The 23,442-nt window shown below is 46.7% G+C and overlaps 1 protein-coding gene across 4 annotated transcripts in view; it reads right to left on the bottom strand.

The window, feature by feature from the left end:
- UST (uronyl 2-sulfotransferase) overlaps positions 1 to 23,225 on the bottom strand; it is a 316,130-nt gene extending 292,905 nt beyond the window's left edge. Inside the window, exon 1 of one of the 4 annotated variants that reach the window (XM_045499977.1) lies at positions 22,508 to 23,225. In XM_045499977.1, coding sequence (XP_045355933.1) covers positions 22,508 to 22,754 — 247 coding nt within the window. In that variant the 5' untranslated portion in view covers positions 22,755 to 23,225. The remainder of the gene's footprint in view (positions 1 to 22,507) is intronic. The other 3 variants (XM_045499974.1, XM_045499975.1, XM_045499976.1) reach the window with 3 other exon arrangements.
- Between the last annotated feature and the right edge of the window lie 217 nt (positions 23,226 to 23,442).

The following is a 23,442-nucleotide window of genomic DNA, read 5'->3' as shown; positions in this document are numbered from 1 at the left end:
TATGTGTGTAAAACAGACTTAAGGTGTTTCCATTTACATCTGAAAAATAATTAGACTGTTAGTATGCATATCATCTTATTCCAAAGGGGAAAAAAAATGCCCATTTCTAATTCACATTAATATTAACTGAAATTAAAAGATATGGAAATTATCACTATGTACTTTATGATTGATTTCACAATATCCTTTATTTTTTTTCAAAGTTCCTCATACATTTTTGTAAGATCATGTATTCAAGAGTGCCTAAAACATGGCAAGACTAATAAAAGTTTGCTGAATTGGAAAATATTATTTTCATCGGGTTCTTTTAATTTTTTTTTATGTTTATTCATTTTTGAGAGACAGAGAGATACAGACTGCGAGCAGGGGAGGGGCAGAGAGAGAGGGAGACAGAATCTGAAGCAGGCTCCAGGCTCTGAGCGGTCAGCACAGAGCCTGACGCGGGGCTCGAACTCGCAAAGCATGAGATCATGACCTGAGCTGAAGTCGGACTCTCAACCGACTGAGCCACCCAGGTACCCCTTTTTCATTAGTTTTTTAATGTTTATTTTTGAGAGTGAGAGAGCACATGTGAGTGGGGGAGGGGCAGAGAGAGAAGGAGTCAGATCCCAAACAGGCTCTGTGCTGATAGCAGAAAGCCCAATGTGGGGCTCGAACTTAGGAACTGCAAGATCATGACCTGATTCGAAGTCAGATGCTTACCCAACTGAGCCACCCAGGTGCCCCACATTATTATGATTACTATTTCAAAATCCACAAAAGAAAAGCCAGTAAAATGAACTCCGTTCTCTCATTGACAAGTGAAAGTATATTAGATATTAAAAAAACAAAAAGAGTCCTTCAAGGGATCAGGTGTTAAGAGGATTCACAATATGTTTATTCAGGGGCACCTGGGTGGCTCAGTCAGCCAAGTGTCTGACTTCAGCTCAGGTCGTGATGTCATAGTTTGTGAGTTTGAGCCCCACATCAGGCTCTGTGCTGACAGCTCAGAGCCCGGAGCCTGCTTGGGATTCTTTGTCTCCCTGTCTCTCTGTCCCTCCCCTGCTCATGCTCTCTCTCCCTCTCTCTCTCTCAAAAATAAATAAACATTTAAAAAAATTCAAAATGTGTTTATTCAGAATTTCTCTCTCTGAGAAAGATTCTGGCCCAGATCTCAGCTACCAGATCAGGAACAATGCTGAGACTCCATGAGGGTCCCGCCCAAGTCTCGACCCTCCCAGGCCCAGCAGATCCCAGATGGGATGTCTGATGAGGGAAGGTGAATGCAAACTCACCCCACCCTGAACTTCTGCACCTCAGCACTTAACATCATTCACCCAACTGCTCTCCTGTTCCTGCCAAAAACGAGGCTGAAGAAATTGATACTTGAGGAAAAACAATCAGGGCCATGGGCAATACCCATTGCTCTGTGTTTTCTCAACACATAAACTCACTGAAAAGCAAGACACCTAAGCTAAACAGACGAGACACTTAAACAGCTCAGCTCCCCAAGGAAATGCAATTGCTGACCTGTGATTTTATATCATGCTTTTCACTTTCACCAAGGGCTGATGTACGACACAGTCTCATGAAGAACAGGTCATTTTCTGGGGGGGAAAAAAATACTGTAGGAGATATTGTCCAATATAATACTTTTAAGATCAAATAAATTTCTCCTATAATTTGAAGGCAGGAAAAGAGAGGCCACCCTTTCCCAATGAGCAAGTATGTTTCTTATACAGATAAAGACAACATGACACATTTTATTCCTTTTTTGCCTTGGCCTCTGGAAAATTCAGATATATATTTAATATTTTTTAATGTTTATTTATTTTTGAGACACAGAGAGAGACAGAATGAGAGCAGGGGAGGGGCAGAGAGACAGGGAGACACAGAATTCGAAGCAGGGTCCAGGCGCTGAGCTGTCAACACACAGCCTGATGCAGGGCTCGAACTCACAAACTGTGAGATCATGACCTGAGCTGAAGTTGGATGCTTAACCGACTGAGCCACCCAGGAGCCCCTCAGATATATATTTAATGTACAGTCACAAAAACTCTGTTCCTCCAGGTACATCTTATAATTACCTTAATAAACATAGATCACCCAGTAAGTGCCAGACCCTGGGCAAGTTTAGCCAGGCTCGGGCACAGAGCACCCACTTAAGCTTTTTATCCTTCACCTCTTCTCTAAAAAGATGTACTGCCATTCAAGTGCTCAAATGACCATTTGTCTTTTTAATCTTTATTTTTGAAAGAAAGAGACAGAGTATGAGTGAGGAAGGGCAGAGAGAGGGAGACGCAGAATCCAAAGCAGGCTCCAGGCTCCGAGCTGTCAGCACAGAGCCCGACGTGGGGCTCAAACTCTCCAACTGCAAGATCATGACCTGAGCCGAAGTCAGATGCTTAACCAACTGAGCTACCCAGGCGCCCCTCGAATGGCCACTTTAAGGACTACCTACCCTTGTATCACAATCAGCACAGTTCAATTTTTTTGTAACCGGGTTCCCATTCCTCCAACTGTGCTTTACCAAGATTAGAGATTTAGAAACCTGCTTCTGGTCCAAAAGAAGCACAAACAAAATGACCAGAGCATTTTGCCTGAAAGCTCGCAGAGCAGGTGACAGCACAGGTAGGTCAGAGTTTCCCCCAGCAGGGGTTAGACAGGCAAACAGCTTTATAAAAAGCTACACTCAAAATGCAAGGTCAATTTTGGTTCAGGTCATGGGATCAAGCCCCGCGTCAGGCTCTGCACTGAGCATGGAATCTGCTTGGAATTCTCGCTCTCTCCTTCTCTCTCTCTGTCTCTCCCATTGCCACTCTTTCTCTCTCAAAAAAAAAAAAAAAAAAAAAAAAAAAAAATTTAAGATCAACAGCCCCAGCATACAGGACACAAGGCAAGACCTAAGTGGAGTCATCCCTAAAGAATCTTCAATAAGGCAGGCACCTGGGTGGCTCAGTTGGTTGGGCGACTGACTTCAGCTCAGGTTGTGATCTTGAAGTTTGTGAGTTCGAGCCCTGCATCGGGCTCTGTGCTGACAGCTCAGAGCCTGGAGCCTGCTTCGGATTCTGTGTCTCCCTCTCTCTCTGCCCCTCCCCTGCTCACACTCTCTGTGTCTCTCTGTGTCTCAATAATAAATAAACGTTAAAAAACATTAAAAAAAAAAAAAAGAATCTTCCATAAGGCTACAGAGAAAGTAAGCCTGCTGTCTTCCATGAACAATCATTTTTAAAACAGTGAGAAATTACAGCCTAAATGCTAAGTTCATCTATGACAAAATGGCATAATCGAAGTTATGGAAATAAATGAAACATAAACTCAAGATACGATATAGCCTATCCTAATAAAAACGCAGTGGGGATTTTTCTTCCCATTTTAGCTAATCAGAGAAAATAAACCATCAGCTTGTAGAACGCTATCGTAACAGCAAAATAGTGGCAAGGAGGCAAAGCGACGTGAATCTATTATACTAAATAAATACCTGCAGGGTAAGAATTAAGTTGGTTTTCCTGTCAAACTTTCTTTATCAAGATTAAAACCACTTTGAAAGTTCTCATTAAAAGAGTCAGAAAAATACTTTGGTGCTTTTGTTGAAATCTGCCTCCATATGCAAGCAGTAAAGAGGAAGAGATCCCTGGGGCCTGAGCCGACTTGGACCGGAAACAGAACACCTCCTCTCCCCAAGTCACCAGCTGGGCCACTCGCAGCCTTTCATGCATCTCTGGACTCAGGTTCCTCATCTGCAAAGTGAGCTTAACACCCGCCGCACAGGAGTAAAAAAGCAGGTGTGATAATACTTGGGCAAGTACTACTCTATGAACTTCAAAGGCTATTCAAACCTGAAGACCATTCCAGACCCACGCTTAGACTTTTCCATGGTGTTCTGTTTCCAGAGTTATCTTCATGAATAACAAAGCTGCGATCACTCTGTTGTCTTAAAACCATTCGGTGGTTTCTTCGCCCCTGGCCAGTTAGTGTAACACGCATGGGTTCCTTCACCATCGACTGTCTTCCCGTAGGAGCCTCCCTTGCAGCAAACCTCCCCCTCATCCCCCTGCCACAGTCTCTCGCCAGCCACCCGGTACTGCTCAGAGGACCCAAAGGCACCACGATTTTGCCCACTGGCTGGCCCTTGCAAGCGCTGTTCTCTTCCTGTTTGAAATGCCCTGTTCCCACCTCTCTGCCCAGCAAACTCCTATTTACACTTCAACACCCAGCTCAGGTGCCATCTCTTCCAGGAAGCCCTCTTGTACGAATTTTTCCCTCCCCTGTGCTCCCCAAGCACATGGATGAATCTCCAGTAGCACAAATATACATGAAAATGATTAAGTTATACATCCATATCTGAGACCAGACTACTAGCTCTTTGGAGAGTTTTTGAGTCTCCGGGACACAAATTTTGAAAACAGTATTGAAAAAAGTAAAAACTTATTAAATGATCACAGGGTGTTTTAGAACGTTTAATCATCAGGGGCACCTGGGTGGCTCAGTCAGTTGAGCGTCCGACTTCAGCTCAGGTCATGGTCTCACAGTTCGTGAGTTCGAGCCCCACATCAGGCTTGCTGCTGTCAGCACAGAGCCTGCCTTGGATCCTCCGTCTGTCTGTCTGTCTGTCTGTCTCTCTCTCACTCTCAAAAATAAACACACACACACACACACACACACACACAAAGAACTCTTACTCATCAAACTGTTCTTTGCAACTTAAAGTGAAATGGCCAGAGGCCTTAGGACATACAGAAAACTCTTTGTTTAGTCCTTTAGGACAACAGGGAAAGTGTAAAAATATCCAATAGATTAAAACATAATTTACATTATCTTAGGAGGCCTTCTTCATGCAAAACACTATAACAGAAAGAGCAGAACTCTACACAGCAAATAACTACTGTGTGTGAAGGCCTAAAGGCAGAATTCTAATGGGCTTGTTTGTTTGAAGACAAAACACACGCACATCCCACAGTAAGTAACTCCTACCCTCACTCCTACACTTCGGAGCTCTGATCAGGCTTCTGCCTGGAAAACTAAAATGAAGATGTGTATTAGCAGACATTACAAATGCAAATTTTCATAGTATTCCAGGCAGCAGAGTACCAGACAGCATTCTCTTTATAAGCTGGTGGTGGTCGTTCTGGAACAGAAAGAGTCCCTCTAAAGGAGATTCAGAGAGTTTAAGTGAATTCCCCAAGGTCACACAGCGGCACAGTGGCAATGCCGGGACTCAAACAGAGAACTTCTGATTTGGAGCCCAATGCTCTAGTTACACTACGCTGCCTCCTGAGATACTCAACATCCCGGTACAGGCAAGTTCACAGTCGCAACACGATTTCCTGAAAAGAAAATTTAGCTCTGCTAGACCATATGGTTGGTCTTTAAATGTCCGTGTTTTCAAATTGTGATCCCTTGAGTTCATAAACATGTAAAAGAATAACAACCCACGGGAACTGAATAACTTATTGTCATCTAGCTGCTTATAAAAATAGTGTTAAAATGAGTGCTGTCCCCATTGCCAAGATGCTGCAAAGGGCTGGTCCTAGAGCCAGGATGACCTTCAGGAGCTAACCCATCGCCCTCAGCTAAGTTTCCAGCCAAACTGAATGGGGTGCATGTGGCTGCCGGGAGGCTCATTTTTAGCTTGAAACCCAGTAAGAATCCAAGAGGCTCAGATTTATAAATTTGTCCAATCCTGCAACCAAGCAACTCAGGACAGGCAAGGAGACTGGTTGTGTCTGCCTGGCCTGAATGCTGGCAACTCTACAATCCGCTGACACAGAAAGTTCTGTCCAGAAGTAATTTCGGGGGCTGGGGAGCAGGGACCTACACCCACAGGTACAGCTGGAGAGGCAACAGAAGGAGAAGAGGCCTAGCCCCGGGTTCCAGTGCTACAGAGAAGGACCAGAGGGTCTCTGAAATCCCTCCTGCCCCCGAAAGTGTAGGATTAAATGGCAAATGGGGTTTCGAATCCTCTAAAAAGCATTAAGGTCAAATCAGCTCATCTTGATGTTTGAAAAATTAATTTACTGTTCAAGAATGACAGCATTCAAGTATGACGACTTTTTCTCCAGCGAGACTTGCAAAATCGAGTTAATTTACACCAAAATAATTGCCAAAAAGGGTGAGAAAGTGAATGAAATAATAAAACAACAAATGAACTGGAAGAAAATACACAGGCTATGGACTTGATGTCAGGATGTAAGGCCTTTCTAAACACAAAAGCAAAGAAAAAAATAATAAATGGAAGACGGTTAATTAGTGCACAGGAAAAATAAAAGATACCGATTTTAAAAAACTACAGGGCGGGGCTCGATTGGTTAAGCGTACAACTTCAGCTCAGGTCATGATCTCATGGTTCATGAGTTCGAGCCCCATGTTGGGCTCTGTGCTTATAGCTCGGAGCCTGGAGCCTGCTTCGGATTCTGTGTCTTCTCTCTTTCTCTCGCTCTCTCTCTGTCTGTCTCCCTCTGTCCCTCTTGCTTGTGCTCGCTTTCTCTCTCAAAATAAATCAACAACTTTAAAAATAAAAAAAAAAACTACAGGGCAAAGAAAAGCCAGGAGATTATTACAAATGAACTCTTACAAATGATAAGAGAAAGGAGAACGCATAGAAAAAATGGGGAAGGGTAAAACTGTCATTCCCCAAAGAAGAAACATGTCTCATAAACACAAATTGTTTGGAGTCACTAATATGCAAGCAAATGGGAATTACAGGCTTAAGAAGATCACTTCTCACCAATCGAATGCATGGAGTTTTATAATATTATAGCCAGTGGTTATAAGAGCATAAGCACAACAGGTTGCAGACTGCTGCCGAAATACACCTGTCCTAAGAGCACGCACTTTCATCCAGCAGTTCCAAGCCTAAGAATTCATCCCAGGGAAGGAGACAAGAGGACAAAAGCTGAACGATGTTCATCATAGCTGCACCTAGAAGCTTGAAAAACAGGAAAGAGGCTACCTATGAAAAAGGCCCTACTAACGGGACCACGGCACACTCACAAGATACTCTGCCACCATGAAAACCGACATTGTAGAAAAAGGTTTGAAGAGGTAGGGCTTCTGGGATACCGCACAGGGGAGGAAGACGTGACCAAACCAAAGCAGTCGTGAGTAAAGCAATTCGTGTGCCTTTTGTTTTCTTCTTTGTGCTTCTATATTTTCCAGTTTCCTACAATGAGCACGTATTCATGGTTTTAAATACTTCTTTACAATGTGTGTTTTTAAAGCATTACACTAAGTCATTCTCATTATTTGCTCTATTTGCATCCAATTATTTGCTCTGGCCATAAAAACAAACAAACAAACAAACAAAAAAAACAAAAAAAACAATTCTACCAGGAATATTTGGATAAGAGGGGCACTTGGCAATGAATTCTGATACTATGCCTCAACATCAAAATTTAAAACAGTGCAAGAATCTGCCAACGACTATTTGAGGAAACTTCATACCCAGGACCGGTTGCTTCCTTTCTGATGCTTATTAATGAACTTGACATGAGGTCAAAATCTGTGCGGTCACAAATCTCCAAACAGCCTATGCTTCAATACTGTGTATTACAGAGATTAAAAGAAAAGAAAAAAAAAGGCATTTTAAATTTGAATCATGCAAATGTGTGATTCTCCCTTAAGAAACACCTCGTGTTCTTAAAATTCGAACAATCAAATGGGTGAATGAAAATTCAATTTAAAAGAATGCCATAAAACATTTCAATGCACCAATATTTGGTGGGTGGGGCTATACTTTGACTCATGGGTCTGTTTACAAGTATTGATTATTTCCTACGAAGGCTACAGTGTAGACCCTGCTCCTCAAAGTGTGAGCCTCTAAGCGGAGTGCTGGTGATACCTGGGAGCTTGTTGGGAGCGCAGGATCCCTGGCCCCACCTGAGACCCACACTACACCAGAATCTACAGTTGAACGAATCCCCAGATGATATGAATGCCATTAAAGTTTGAGAAGAGCTGCTATAAGAAATCAAAAGCTGAAGTGTTATGTCACAAACAAATAAAAGATTTAAATTAAGTGAAGCACCCCTGAACAGCCGCTGGAAGAAGACCTCATACACACACCAAACCGCAGCACCCTGCATCTGCTACGGCGGTTCCCCACACTGGCCGCGAACCAAAATTACCTGGGAGCTTTTAACACGCGCAGGTGCCCAAGCCCCACCCGGACCCAATGAATGAAAATCAGCATTTTCCAAAGCCCTCCGGGTAATTCTATCGTGCAGGCAGACTTGAGAGTTTGAGACTGGCATAGACAGACCCTTAACCAAAGAGATCGCCAGCCTCACCACAGCCAGGCACAAATAACCCCTGCTTCTACTCTCTTCCGGTAGCTTCTCAGAGGCCCCTGTTCATCACTCCCTACACTGATCCTCAGCCGTTCTCTGCCCCTACACCTGTGAGCGCAGTGTTATTGGTCACATTATCTCCAGCACCTGGCACTTCTCTGGAGTTGGATGAACATTTGTTGAAGGAATGAGATAGAAGCAAGAGAGGGCAACTGCCAAGCTGAATGTGAAGGAGGGTGGGCAGGCGGAAGCAATCGGAAAACGCATGTTCTTTGATCCTCTAAGGCTCATCGATGTGAAACTCCCATGAAGTATAAGCCTTGTGGGCAAGACTTACTCTAAAATTAACAAAAGATCACCTATCATTCCAACGACGTGGCAGGGGGAAAAATTCTGGACAAAGGGGACTGTGTTTTCAAACAGCAATGTATCATGCCGTGAAAGAAATGCAACACTAAAACAGAAGCCCTCTTGGTAACCCGAGTGTGTGTGTGTGTGTGTGTGTGTGTGTTTAATGTTTATTTATTTTTGAGAGAGAGACAGAGACAGAGCATGAGCAGGGAATGGGCAGAGAGAGAGGGAGACACAGAATCCGAAGCAGGCTCCAGGCTCTGAACTGTCAGCACAGAGCTCGAGGCGGGGCACGAACCCACGAACCGGGAGATCATGACTTGAGCTAAAGTCGGCCACTTAACTAAGCCACCCAGGCACCCACCCAAACGTGTTTTAGTATGTTCTCCCTCCAAACTAGGGCAGCACACCTATTGACATGCTACCCACACTCTCTCTCTATGCCCAAGTTCAGGTCGGAAAGACCGGCACCTCCATAACTGTGTGCATCCCACAACCCAGGCACAGAGAGGGAACTTACACGCCCTTCCCCGGCCATAAGGAACAGGACAGCAAGGCACAAGAATGCTTGAATAAAGTATGTTCCAAAAGCACTGGAGAAATCTGTGATCAAACTGCAAGCTTATGAGATTCCAGCGTTATCGCGAAATGCTAACTCTAGATATCCTCTGCCCAAGGGTAAAGGGCAATAAAGAGAGGTTTTGGATCCTGACAAACACTTCCCTCTCCCTCCCTTCGATTTCTGGGAACCTCTTCATCTCACAGCATGACTAGAAGAACATAACCACAAATACTTTAGACTCCAAAAGGCCTCGGATCTCTGCTGGGCAAGCAAACAAGAGCAGCAGCCTTTGGAATTGGGAAAAGCACGAGCAAAGAAAATAATACGGCCTCACTCCTGTCATCTGGTGAAGCAAAATAAAGACGCCGCGCCATTTGGTTTTTATATCTGTGTGGCTTTCCAGAACGTTTTGCTCCATTTTCATGTCCATGTCCTGGGCAGATCTTGGGAGCAGGGCTCCTGCGGAACTGTCTGGAGAGTACACGACGCGTCTCGGGAGTAACCAATGTTCACCTCACAACTGCTGCATCTGGCATCCTACTCGGAGACGATGCCAACACTCCCCCCTGGCAGGTCTCCGGCAGAGGCCCTCCTCACCTGACCTGCTCAGAGAGGACCACACCGCAGCCCCCAGGCCAGTCTGGCAAGACAGGAGACACAAGCGTACCCACACCCCAGTCACACAGACACCTCACCTCCCCGCTCGGCCCTGCCGCAACGTCTCTGCCAACCGGCACTTTCTGTTTCCTTCCCCGCCCTGGTAAAAATAACTTCCTCTTCGGGTGTCTAAATCTGTATGTGATTTTACACACATTCGCTGGCACGTCGCTGGATGAATTCTGACACTAAAGCAGAATGAAATCGCAAGAAATCTGCAGTCACATTTCCGTAGAACTCCATCCAGATGAGTCAGTTCCACTTGTTTTCCCAGATATTGAGAAAATACTTCCAGGCAAGGTGCTGCATCCTAAGCACGGCATCAGTTCCTTCTGCCCTCTGCTTCTTACGGACTCAGCAAAGCCACGGAGAGGCAGGGCGTGGGGTGCGGGCGCTGCTGTGTGTTAACTGTGTGTGGTTTGCTGGCTGCAGTTCCGAGTGGGGAGTAGGGCGTCTCAGTGAGCAGACCACCCAGCACAGATGTGGCATCAAGACCCCAGCGAGACTTCCTTATTCTGGGCCCGAGTCGGGGCTCCCGAGAGCGCCTGCCGGGTCCACTCACCTGTCATAAGGACAGAATGGTGGAGGGTGTGGCAGTCGTTCTCAAAAGAGGACAGGTTGGAAGAGAGACACTTCTGATCGTGACTCCTCTCTGCAAAGCAGGCTCACAGATGGAGGGAACCGGAAGCTTCCTCAGTTCTACGGGCCAGTGAAGGGCCACAGAGACAAAGGGGTGAAGGTGCTTAAGAGACTGAAGATCACTGAGTCTTCTGGAATTGCTTACTGGCCAGTTGTGTCTCCTCTCCTACAAGCTGCCTGCTTATATTCCTTGCCCATTTATCTCACAAAGTGTTTCTCTTCTTTGTTGATTCATTGACCACTTAAAGACTGCATATTCGTCTCGTTTCCTAGAGAAACATCTGTCCCCAGTCTGGGTCTTTTGCCTCGCTTACGGGGTGCCATTGTTCCGAAGGCCCTACTTGTACAGTCGTTTTCTTCCCTTTGCTATTTGTGCTTTCTGTGCTGAAGGTGACTTCAGATGAGGAGCTAAAATAGAGTAGACATCTATTTTTCTGGACAATATTCACGTGGGGGGGGGGGTAAGACAATCATCTTCCTGTCTTCAGTCCTCTGAAAGATGATGCAGTCCAATGGACTATTCTGTGTAGCTCCCAGAAGAACCAGCAGAGGCAGAGTGAAGCTACCCGGAAGTAGCTCATCATACGGCAAACCACTCCCTCAGTCACTGGAGCTGTCCACAGGGCAATGGGACGTCCAGCGGCAGGGAGCCGGGCGGGGGTGAGAGTCTCCTTTGAACAACACAGCTTCTTATTCCTATGTGTCTTCCTTCTTTCTTCCTATCACATTGTTAGATTTTGAATTCTGGAAAGACATATCTTAGTCTGCTTCCTCTCTCTCTCTCTCTCTCTCTCTCTGCCTTCCTAGGGATATTCTGCTTCCCGCAGTTTCTGGAGCAAGATTCTCCCACTATTGCCCGGATAGGCTGTGGCAAACTGGTGATGATGGGGAAACATGCTGCCAATTTTAATGAAGACAAAACAACAAACAAACAAAGCCAAACCAAAAAGACTATGATTCAGATTTTGAAAATAATGGTCAAAAAAGTTTTTGTGCATTCTACTTGCCTTAGTCACTTGACTTTTACAATCTTTTAAATAAGCATTTGGTACCAAAGGAAATCGCCTTATAATTTCAGTTGCTAGAGTGAAAGGACTTTCTTCTCTCTTTCACATGATTTTAAGAGTAGACAGGCCCATAGAAAACACCACATGCAGTGATTCTAAAGAGAAAAGCAGCAGCATCTCCTGGGGCTACATATAAAAATCACCTAGAGAATCTCTTTGAAGAACCCCAAATCCACCCCATTGTCCCAGTCCCGGCCACTGGGACACAGTCCCAGACAAACCATCAAGGCAATACAGACACACTGCTGACGATGGGGGTCGTACGAAAGAAAAACAATGGGGAATCGTGGACCTAATCAAACGTCTTCATTTTAGAGGTGAGGAAACCTAAGCCTAGGAGGTTCATGTGACTTAAGAGCACCGACCACTGAACTATTTGGGGACCCTTCCAGAACCAGGTCCCATATCCCTCCCAGCAACCTGCAGGGCTTTGCCTCTGCTTATTCAGCACAAACGCATTCACGTCAAACAGTCCTCGTGTCAGAGCAGGAAGCTCTGCGCTGGAACTGCAAGGTCATGGCTTTTCCAAACAAAATTTAACTTTCTATTCAACGATGTGAATTCGCATTTGCTTTCAACTTCTCAAGGAACTGGGTGACCAGCTACGGCAGAGAGTAATGGCCTGTGGCTCTCACGTGCCCCAGCGCCCACCCAAGGCTGGGAAGGTCCTGGCAACATGACGAAGCAGAGAGGATGGAAAACAGAGGCAAGTTCACCTGCCTCTGGGCAAAGGCATTATCCATGACTTGGGTTCACCACTCTGGCCACGACTTCCAATAGAAGACAAGTAGGAACCGGAGAAAAGCAAGTGACCGTACCGCTGGGCATGGTGGTTCCATCTCTCTTGGGAGAAGCCCTCCTACCTGTCACAGTGTGTGCCTGGCATTCTGATTGTCTGAAAGGGCATAGCGACAGGCCACTAATGCCATTCTCAAAGAGCAGGCCATCCCAGAGAGTTGGCTGCACCATGCGCCCCCTGCACAACTGTTCTTATTTTGTGAATGCGGGGGGAGAAAGCGTGGATAAATTCAAAACAGAGGAAAGCACACCGTGCCTAGAATGTGTTCTTTCAAGACTGTGTCTAGGAAGCAAGCAGAAGGAAGAAACTGGAAGGTTCCTGTGTGTCTAATTAACAGGGCAAGTGACTGGAACTTGCCCGCCGTTGAAGAGCCCCCACGAATCGGAGGGTGAGGGTGACAAGATGAGCCACAGGAATACTAGTTTAATACTTTCGTGTTTCCTGGTTAGACTGCTGCTTTCAACTGGAAACCAAGCCAGGGATGAGTCTGCATGTATTAGCAGCATGGGTGTTGGCACAAGCGTGCGTCCCCAAGAATGTAGGTTTTCGTGCCAGAAGAGAGGGGAGTCTGAGAGAAGCGAAGAACAAAGTGATAAAGTTGACATTTGTTGAATTCAAATGCCAGGCCGTGGGTCAGGTAAGTATCCTATAAAACAGCACTTACCAATTCCGTCATACGGATCAAAACACCTGAGGTTCAGAGAAGTTAAGAAAATTGCCCAAGTTCTCCCAGCTGGCGAGTCACACTGGGATTTACATCAAAATCTCTCTCTAGGGGGTGCCTGGGTGGCTCAGTCGGTTGAGTGTCCACTTTCGGCTCAGGTTATGATCTTGTGGTTTGTGGATTTGAGCCCCACATCGGCTCTGTGCTGACAGCTCAGAGCCCGGAGACTGCTTCAGATTCTGTGTCTCCCTCTGTCTCTGCCCCTCCCCTGCTTATGCTTAGCCTCTCTCTGTCTCTCAAAGATAAATTAAAAAAAATTATGAAAAAAAAATCTCTGCTCTAAAACCTATATTCTTTCTAATGTCTGATGCTTCTGGCTCACAAGCCTTCCATGAATATTTGCTGAATGACTGAACAAAAGAATTTGTATGTTTCAGAATACTTCCATTTTTATTTTCATCAAGACTGTGAAACTCATACTCACTGAGCTAGGAAAAAAAAAAAAATCAATGGTGTTTCCAGAAATGCAATACGGCCAAATGTAAATAATTACTTAAATCACCCATCAATGAGTGAATGAAGAGTTGCTTAACCAAAGCCATGACTTCAAGGTTATTCAATACCTTTCATCAAACAAGGGTCAATGGGTTTGTGCACTGAGCCCTGATTTTATAGTTTCTCATTTTGCCATTCTAGGTTAAAATCCATTTGCTCACAATTTCAAAAACCACATCATCTTTTGGTCTCATCTCCTTAAAGACAAAAAGTCATGCTTGAAACGTACTAGCTAATTTAACACAAATCACTATGTAAGAAAAGACACCAGCTTAGAGAGAGAAATAAACTATCTGCAGACTCCCAAAGCAACTGGTCGGGGTTCAGGAAAATGACAAGAAACAAAAAGTCTGCATTCTAGTTATATGCAGCCAAAGCTCTAGATTGACCTCAGGTATTCTTAAGAGGTGAACAATTATCCCCACGCATGGAGGAAATCTTTACAGAACTGTATGTCGTAGTGGTTTTAACATCTTTGCTTGGAACATATGCTTCAAACAGCCAGGAAGAGGCAGGCTGTAGACATCACCTGAGCTTAAGTCTTTCCTGGCACCCTTCCCCATGTTCTCTACTTAAAATAGAGAGCAAACACCGCAGGATGTGGAACCCTAGTGAAGAACATTCTGCTTAGCAAATATATTGAATCAACAGATAGTTACTGAGGGCGTGTGCAGGAGGCACAGGAGAGGTGTCAAAGTAGGGATGGATAGTACTGAATAAGCCTCCTCCTTCCAACGAGCTTGTCCATGAACTATCACAATACAAGGCAGAATGTCACAACTTCAGACGTGATCATGAAATAATTACAGGAGTTCGGAGGTCATCACTGGAATCTGAGCTTCCTAAACCACCAGCAGAGAGGCAATAGCAGAGGCAAAGTCACATAATGAGACCAGAAAAATGAGTCAGTGGCTATCTTTGGGAAATTACAGACAACTAATAGAAACCCTGAGACAGACCAGGAGGTCTAAGCATACCCTCAACACTAAGCAGCTATCTGGCTCCCCTGTGAGTTTCAGTATGCGAGTGTTACAAATTATTCAAATTGAGCCTCTACCAAGCAGCATGGAACTGACTGCATCTATCTTAAAGCTTCTCATTTTGAGAACACCTATTTTTTGGGGCGCCTGGGTGGCACAGTCGGTTAAGCGTCCGACTTCAGCCAGGTCACGATCTCGCGGCCCGTGAGTTCGAGCCCCGCGTCAGGCTCTGGGCTGATGGCTCAGAGCCTGGAGCCTGTTTCCGATTCTGTGTCTCCCTCTCTCTGCCCCTCCCCCATTCATGCTCTGTCTCTCTCTGTCCCAAAAATAAATAAAACGTTGAAAAAAAAAAAAAAAAGAGAACACCTATTTTTTAAACATACCAAAAGTGTCTAACGCTCTTACAAAACCAAGTAATATTTCTTTCTAAAGCCTGCAAGTTAATTTACCAAAGAGAAACAATTCTAGGAATTGTAAATTCTAGGAATTTAGTAAATTCCTATGTGTTTGTCTTGTATGTTACACCACAACATGAATAACAACCAAATTGCACATGAATTCTAATTTTATGAGAATTCTCAAGATCTCCTTGGTATCCTGGTAGTAAATACCTTGTATAAGGAACATGATGTACCCAAATGTTTTCCCCTGCTGAGCTCATCAGTTCCATTCCAGTGAGCAAATACAAGACAGATACTCACATCCACTGTACTATAATCTGCTGTTCAAAACTGGCTTCACTTACATGTCACATATGAGTCACAGCAATCTCTTCAGACATCTGTAATATGGATAAATGCTGGCTATCCAAGAATTTACATACGTGAGAACTAAATGCAGACAACCAAAGGGATTCCTATTCAAAGTAATCCATACCTCATCACAGCAAACAAGACCCCCAGGATTCTTTTGAAGAGATCCTTGCTTCCGTTCACTGTTAGGAATGTATTTAGATTTCATTCTATACGCAGACACTGTAATTAGCACTTTGAAAGTGACTAAAAATGAAACTTTCTTGCTCCTTGAGAAGGTGCACACCTATTACACAGAGAACAATACGCCACAGTATTGTGTTTCAGCCAGTACCACCTTTTGCAACTTCAAAACAAATAGCAAAATCATATATCTGATAAGGGTCTAGATTCCAGAATACGTAAAGAACTCTTAAACCCCAAAAACAAAAACACAACCAAGTTCAAAAATGTGTGAAGGATGTGAAGAGACATTTTTTTTCCAAAGAAGCCACACAAATGGCCAACCAGCTCACGAAAAGATGCTCGTCGTCACTAATCATTAGGGAAATGCAAAACAAAACCACAATAAAATACACTTCACATGCACTAGGATGCCTACAATCAAAACAATGGAGGGGCGCCTGGGTGGCGCAGTCGGTTAAGCGTCCGACTTCAGCCAGGTCACGATCTCGCGGTCCGTGAGTTTGAGCCCCGCGTCAGGCTCTGGGCTGATGGCTCGGAGCCTGGAGCCTGTTTCCGATTCTGTGTCTCCCTCTCTCTCTGCCCCTCCCCCGTTCATGCTCTGTCTCTCTCTGTCCCAAAAATAAATAAACGTTGAAAAAAAAAATTAAAAAAAAAAAAAAAAAAAAACAATGGAAAGGAACAAGTGTTGGTGAGGATGTAGAGAAACTGGAACTCTCGTACATTGCTGGCGGGGATGGCCACCAGTGCAGCCACTGTGCAAAACAGCTTGGCAGTTCTGTAATAAGTTAAACATAGAATTACCATATGACCCAGCAGTCTGCTTCTGAGTACGTACCCAAAGGAACAGCAAATAGGTATTAAAACAGAGACGGCACGCAAAAGTTCGTAGAAGCGCTATGCACAACAGCCGCAAGATAGAAACAATCCCAACGTCCATCAACACCTGAAATAATAAACAAAAATGTGCTATATCCACTGGCATATTATTCAGCCATAAAAAGGAAGGGAGCATGATGCATGCTACAACATGAATGAGTCATGAAAACAATATGCCAAATGAAAGAAGCCAATCACAAAAGACCACATGTTATATGGCTCCATTTCTAGGAGATGTCCGGAATAGGCAAATCTACAGAGACAGAATGTAGATTACTGGTGACTTAGGGCTAAGGAGTTGGCGGAGGGAGGGGACATCCAAAGGGTATATAGGATTTCTCTTCACGCTCTAAAATCAACTAGAATAATGGCTGTATTTGTCTATGAATATACTGAAAACTACCAAACTACTAAACACTTTAAATGTGTGGCTTGTATGGTTTCTGAATTATATCCCGATAAAGCTGTTTTAAAAACTTAATAGCAATAGTGAAAGGTGCTTCATTTGGAATTTTCTTGCCCAACAGTTGCTACAGTTTTTTGATTTCTGCAAATCAGAGTTTTGGGTGAAACAGTAGTGTTTGTGTCCCCATGTCTAATACATAAAAGGGTTTATGGCCATCACTGCTTAAAGTTGAGTTTCTCTAGGGGCGCCTGGGTGGCGCAGTCGGTTAAGCGTCCGACTTCAGCCAGGTCACGATCTCGCGGTCCGTGAGTTCGAGCCCCGCGTCGGGCTCTGGGCTGATGGCTCAGAGCCTGGAGCCTGCTTCCGATTCTGTGTCTCCCTCTCTCTCTGCCCCTCCCCCGTTCATGCTCTGTCTCTCTCTGTCCCAAAAATAAATAAACGTTGAAAAAAAAAAATTTAAAGTTGAGTTTCTCTAAATAAAAATCAATACAGGTAAGACGAAATTTCCCTGCGGTCAAGTGTTCCCATCTTTCAAAACCAAAAACAAAACCCAAAAGAGCAAATGATAACTCGTAACAATTCAAGCGGCCAGGATCTGTCAGATAAGATGCCTTTTCATTGTCCATCACTGCTCCCCTTCGGGACAGCTGCAAGGCAAGAGATAGTGTCTGTTCCTAGAGCTTCCTCGGGGGAAGCAAAAGATACTATCTCTTTCGGGACCCAAACAGCTTGACCACTTTCATTCTGGCTTCTCAAATACAAAGCCAACTAGTGTTTTAAACCTGGGTTGATGACAGGGAATTTAAGGAAAGACAGTATCCAGATAATACATATTTATATGTGCTTTCAAACAATTCATACTGAGACTAGTCTACAGCAAAAATAGTTTACAAAGCAGAATGCTTTTCACCATTCATGTGCTGTGTTTACTGACCAGTCTGCCATTGCTGAATTCCATTTTCTGTCCTTCTTCTAATACAGTGCTACTGTGTCCCCAACCAACCCCATAAAACACATTTGCAGCTATGAACAAGAATACCATTTTGTTTTTTTGTCAACAATTTCTATTGATGACATTATACCTAATGCATTCATTTCCTAGATTGCTGTCTGGGGCCCAAACTATATTTAAACCATGCTTGATGTGCAGAAGACAAATTAAATTTGACTTGTAAGGTTTAAAGAAATGATTTTGTAACGGATCAGGACCTCTATTTTGACATTTTCCTTTAAATTCATTTAAACTTAGAGAATTTCAAATGCAACACAGTTCCATCTTTTTCTCTGTCGTCTTTTGACTTGAAATTGCCATCCTCGTATATAATATATATAAAGATTGGCAACTCTGGAAACTGAAATAGAAGTGGTACGTCTCCATTTAAAGTAGTACAACGTAAAAATGGAAAGGAAAGCATGTCAATTTGAGATCGACCCAACAAATTTAGTTCCCATAAAGGCTAAATCACATATCCAAGGCTTGATGATAAATCATTAGAGTTTGCCAGTTGTAGAAGATCTGTAGTAAGCCATCTGGCTTATTCAGTTTACATCAGTGTAACGAGTGTTATCCCAAGATTCTGATATTTCCACAGCTCATAAGTAATGAGGCTGCTGGCAGAGGCTGTATCATAACCTAATTTCTGGGGGGGGGGGGGGGGGGGGGGGGCGGAGATCTTATGTGATTTTTATTTGTTTTCCATAGCAAATCAAAGTCTGAATGCTGCTTCAAAACACAAAAATGCATTTCACTGAATTGGAAGGACTATGGTAGCCAAGTTTAGGCACAGCCTTTTGCTAAATCCATCCATTTACCCCACTGTATGCTCGTGTTCTCCCTCTACCCATTTCAAGAAAGAAAACACCAAGGCCACAGTTATTCCTGCATGATCCACCCCCCTAACTTACTTTCCTTTTTGCAAATGTGTTGCAGCAGAAAGTACCTTTCAGGAGAACATACTCTGCCCGTTCCCAAAACAGACCAGAAAGAACTGTTCCACTGGCTTCTGTGGGAAGAGAAAGCATCATCGCTGCCTCCTTTCCCTTTCTTCCCCCACTATTCCTTCTGGTTACCAGCTCCACCCCATTCCATCCATCTCCTAACCTCAGAGAGTCTAAAGCCAGCTGGAGCTGCGGCTGTTGGCTGGTCTTTCCCTTGAAACAATGAGGCTTAAGCAGCAAAGCAGATGCATTTTTCAAAGTCGAAATGTAAAAGATGAAACCACGCACATCACCTTTAAAATACTCGGTAAATCTCCTCTCTTTCATCTCCTGTCTTTCGCTCAACTCTACAGGAGGCTTTCTGAAAGTAGAGCTATATTCCGGAACGATGGTTCTCGAACTTCAGCCTGCATCAGAGTCACCTGGAAGACTTGCTAAAGTACAGAGTGCTGGGCCCTCCGCCCAGACTCTTTCATTCAATTGGTCCGGAAGGAGCCCCGAGCATCTGCATTTGTAACCAGGTTCCAGGTGATGCCGATGCTGCAGATCCGGGGCCACACATGCAAAGCTACTAGTGTGGACAAAGAACAAATCGCTAAAGGAAGGCAAAAGATCGGGGATTTAAGATGCTAATTCCCATCACCTCCAGTTGTGTGGGTCTGCTAAAGCTGAGTTCCGTGGCACACAGGGATTAACACGGGAAGGTGGAGCTGAGAGCAGACCAGCTGCTTGACTTACTTCCCTTCTCTGCTGGCCCCTGAAGATGTTCAGAACAAAAGTAGCAAGAAAAGGAAAGCGAAATTACGCAAATAAGTATGATTGTGTTCAGCCAGTCTGCTCTTGAGATCTGCACTTGCCTCCTGGCTGATTGGAGAGCTGCGCAGTGGGCGCCCGAATCAGACGGAGTTGGGTTCAGGTCTTGCCTGCTGGCTGTGCGTCCTTCAGCAAGTCAGTGACTCCGCGTTCTCGTTTCTGCCACATCAAAAATGGGAATAACAACCGAACCCACCTGTAGCATTGCTATGTGCACACAATTTCATTCTGCATGTGCACTGACGGGACCAGACACAATCAATGTTAGCTTTGACCGTGAATGGTCATATCTCCTGGCTCTACTGTGAGAGCATTCAATAGGTTCAATGTTGTGAGACCTATTCGATACAGTAGGTTCAGTTATTAATGCCAATAAATAGCAAGTAGAGACTCTGTGTCAGACGTATAATGGCACACAAGTATATTAAAATAACACCCTGGCAACAATTTTTGCTAAAATGTTATTCTGATTTGGAAAATTTTCACTTTATCTGGACTTATATTTAAGGAAAACACTGGCCTCCAAAATTGGCTAACTCAGGAAATTGAGAGGATATGTTGACTAACCACAAATTTTGTTTTGACAGACACTAAAATAATAGAATGGACGAAACAAGGGGAAAGTATTCTGCAGATACCTTGGCCTTATATTATTAAGGGTATATTTTAGACCCTCTTAAAGACCACAAGCCCACTCTTCCCCAAAATCATTATATTTATGCAACAAAACAACAGGGAACAAATTTGGCCAAGGTATCCTATTTTCAGTTCACGGAAGTGATGTCATTTTTTTTTAACCCATCACGTCAGTCAGAAACTTCCTGATGAGTTACTAACAGGAGCGATGTTCAACCGGTCAGTCCTTCCCAGTTCCAGAGTGAAGTCACCCTTCTCCCAACGGAGCCCCCGAATTTATCAGGCCTCATCTTTTGAAATATATGAGGAAAGCATTCAATTCTGGGCACAACACACTTTGGGCTCAATTTTCAAAAGGTTAAAGTGCCAGAAATCAGTTTCTTGATTTTACCCCCGGGGGTTGCCTCCGTTCTTTCCTCCTCTCGGGTTTTCCTGTCCCCAAGAAGGGTATCAGAACCACAACATCTCAGGAGCTGGGTGGAGGTCTGAGATACAACCTAGTCCAGCCCGGAACTCTATTAATGAAAAACCTGAGGCCCATGAAGTTTGAGCGCCCTCCCTAAAGCCAACCGCTTTGAGGGCACTAAACACAGATGTCTTCCTTCTCCATGCACTGTATTTTCCCTGCCCCTCTGGCCTCCACATTTTGCTTAAAGGGAATTTCAACAAAGTATTCGTTATCAGATTTTACAGACCCCTAAGCTTCAAAAACACTTCCCAGTGCCAGTTAACAGGGATTATTGTTGATGGTTTAAAAGAAAAAAAAAAAAAAAAAAAGTTACCTCCGTAGCACTAGCAGGTGTCTGAGGCCCTGTGAAGTCTCCATGAGACTCCAAAATGCAGAACTCAGGGAAAAAAGAGATTTGACTCCTTAATAAAAGTGCGTTATTACCCCCAATCTTCTTAGAAGCCTGATGCTGAGGATTGTTATTTGCAAATCTGCTCGGACAATGTTTTCCTTTAATTTTCCCTAAAGCATCTTACAAAACCAGAGTTCTCCCAAGTTTCTACCGAAACAGGAGCGTACCTTTTAAAATCTGAGCTTCTCTGCGTGGAAAGGGCATGCTTGTTATCTGCGTTTCTATTTCAAAACGCTTCAACCCATCTGTCACTTTGCTGAGGTGGTTCCTGTCCTTCGAAAACGGCCTGCTATCCAGACCTGTGGCTTCCGCGACTCAGGGACTCTTGAGGGAAGTGTGGAGGCTTCCAGCCCCCTGGAGTCTTTGGCCCGATACGGCCCAGCGCTCCAGAGGCTTCCCTTTGCGCACCCGCTCGCGCCAGGCAGATGCCGGAGGTTGGCCGGGTGGCTCAGGTTCATCACCTCGGACGCGGGCAGGGAGCTGGCGCCTCCCCAGCCTCTCCCCCCGCCCCCGCAAAAGCTCTCCGGGCCGCGCGGGCAGGGGCGGGGGTTGGAGATTCGGCCCCTCCCGGACCGGGGCGCGCGCCAGCCGCGGAGCCGGGACCCGGGCGTGCGCTCGCGCGGCTCTGGCACCGCTCTCCCCGCGCCCGCACCGAGCGGCGGGTCACGCCCTCTCTCTGCGGCCGCTCTCTCCTCTCGCCGCACAACCCTTTCCTCACCTCTGCTAAAAACGGGCGGCCTCGCTCCTAAGACACCGAGCGCAAGGCAACCCCCCCTCCCCCCCCAAAAAAAAAAAAAGTTCTGACTTGAGACGCACGCAGCGCAGAAGAGAGTCGGGTCACAGCAGGCGACACTGCCGGCCAGGCTGACCCGGGGGCCTCGAACAGCCCCGGATCTCCGGACGCAGCCCCTCCCCGCGTCCCCCTCGCCGCCGCCGAAAGACAAGCCAGCCCAGGGTCAGCACGGGGGTCCGAAAACTGCCCCTGGGTCACGGAGGCCGGCGGGCAGGAGAGGGACTCGCGGGGCAGAACTGGCAGAACCGAGCGGGGAGGGGAGCTAACTCCACCCCCCACACGCCCCCGGAGTGCTCACGAGACATGACTACGGTCACCGACAATGCCACGGGGTGGGGGGAGGGGGACTGTCCCTTCCCCTCGCCGCTCCCCACACCTCCAGGCCACAAAACACACACTCGTACACACCCACAAACACACACGCCCGCACTCCGCCCCGGACCCGGGGACAGAGGCGGGGAAGGTATGCGGCGCCCCGCCCGGGGTACCTGCCTGGCCCGCCGCCTCCGGGCGGACTGACGGACGGACGGCCGCACGCACGGACGCGCGGGAGGGAGCCGGCACCCGGACGTCCCACCTGGGGAGCCTCGGGGCGCCGGCGGGCGGTCGCAACGCCACAAGTCCCCGGCGCGCCCCTGTCCCCCACCCCCTCCCCCGCACAAGTTCGCGCGGCGGCCGCCGCCCTCGCCCGGCCCCCCTTCCTTACCCAAATACTGCCGCAGGTCGAGCAGGAAGCGAGGGGGTCCCCCGCTGAGCTGATAGAAGAGGGAGCCCAGGCAGAAGACCAGCAGGGTGGCCATGCAGAAGCCGTAGTCCCGGAGCGAGAAGCGCAGGAAAGGCAGCAGGGGGACCCGGCGCTTCCAGCTGCCCAGGCCCGGAGGGGCGCCCCCCAGAGGGGTCCCATGGGGCCAGGGATCCGCGCCGCCGCCGGGATGCTGCTGCTTCTTCTTCATCGCCTGCTCCGCCGCCTCGCACAGCCTGCCCGTGCCAGGAAAAGGTCACCCATCCGCCTGCGAGGAGGAGAGCCCGGCCGGCCGGCTGCACATGGGCAGGGCCGCGCCGAGGGCAGCCCGGGTGGGGGCGGGGAGGGGCCGAAGTTGCCGGGCTCAGGAGACTTTCCTCGGCATGGTCCCCGCCGCCGCGGCCCGAGCGGCCGAGGTGCCCGGCCCCGGCTCGGCCCGCGCCCGCGCCCGCTAGCGCCCCCGCGCCCCGCGCCCCGCCGCGCCTCGGGCTCGCTCGCGGCCGCCGGGGCTCGCCTCCAGCGCCAGCGTGGACCCCCGGCTTTGTGTCTGTCGGTCTCGGCGTGTTTTGTCCCGGTTCAGACTCCTCTAAAAGACGGCAGGGAGGAACGGGAGGCGGACACCGTCGCCTCGCTCCACCTCCTTGACAGGGGTTTTCCTTCTTCTCCTCCCCTTTCCCTCTCCGGGTCTCCGCGGCCCTCTCTCCTCCCTCTTCCCTCCCTCTCGGCGCTCGGGTCTCCGGGTTTCTCTCGGGTGTCACGTTACTGCCTCTGACCGGGGAGCGGGGCGGGGGGCGGCGATTATTCGCCACGAGGAAGAAAGTTTCTGGGTGTTTTTCTCCTTCCCCCTTTCTCTACAGTCTGGCCTCAGTTTCTGCGCCACCAGCGACCTCTGGGGGGCC

This window comes from Leopardus geoffroyi, chromosome B2, assembly GCF_018350155.1.
Source record: "Leopardus geoffroyi isolate Oge1 chromosome B2, O.geoffroyi_Oge1_pat1.0, whole genome shotgun sequence".
NCBI lineage: Eukaryota > Metazoa > Chordata > Mammalia > Carnivora > Felidae > Leopardus > Leopardus geoffroyi.
Note: the sequence above shows the minus strand (reverse complement) of the source record. Positions and strands in the feature narration are given on the sequence as shown.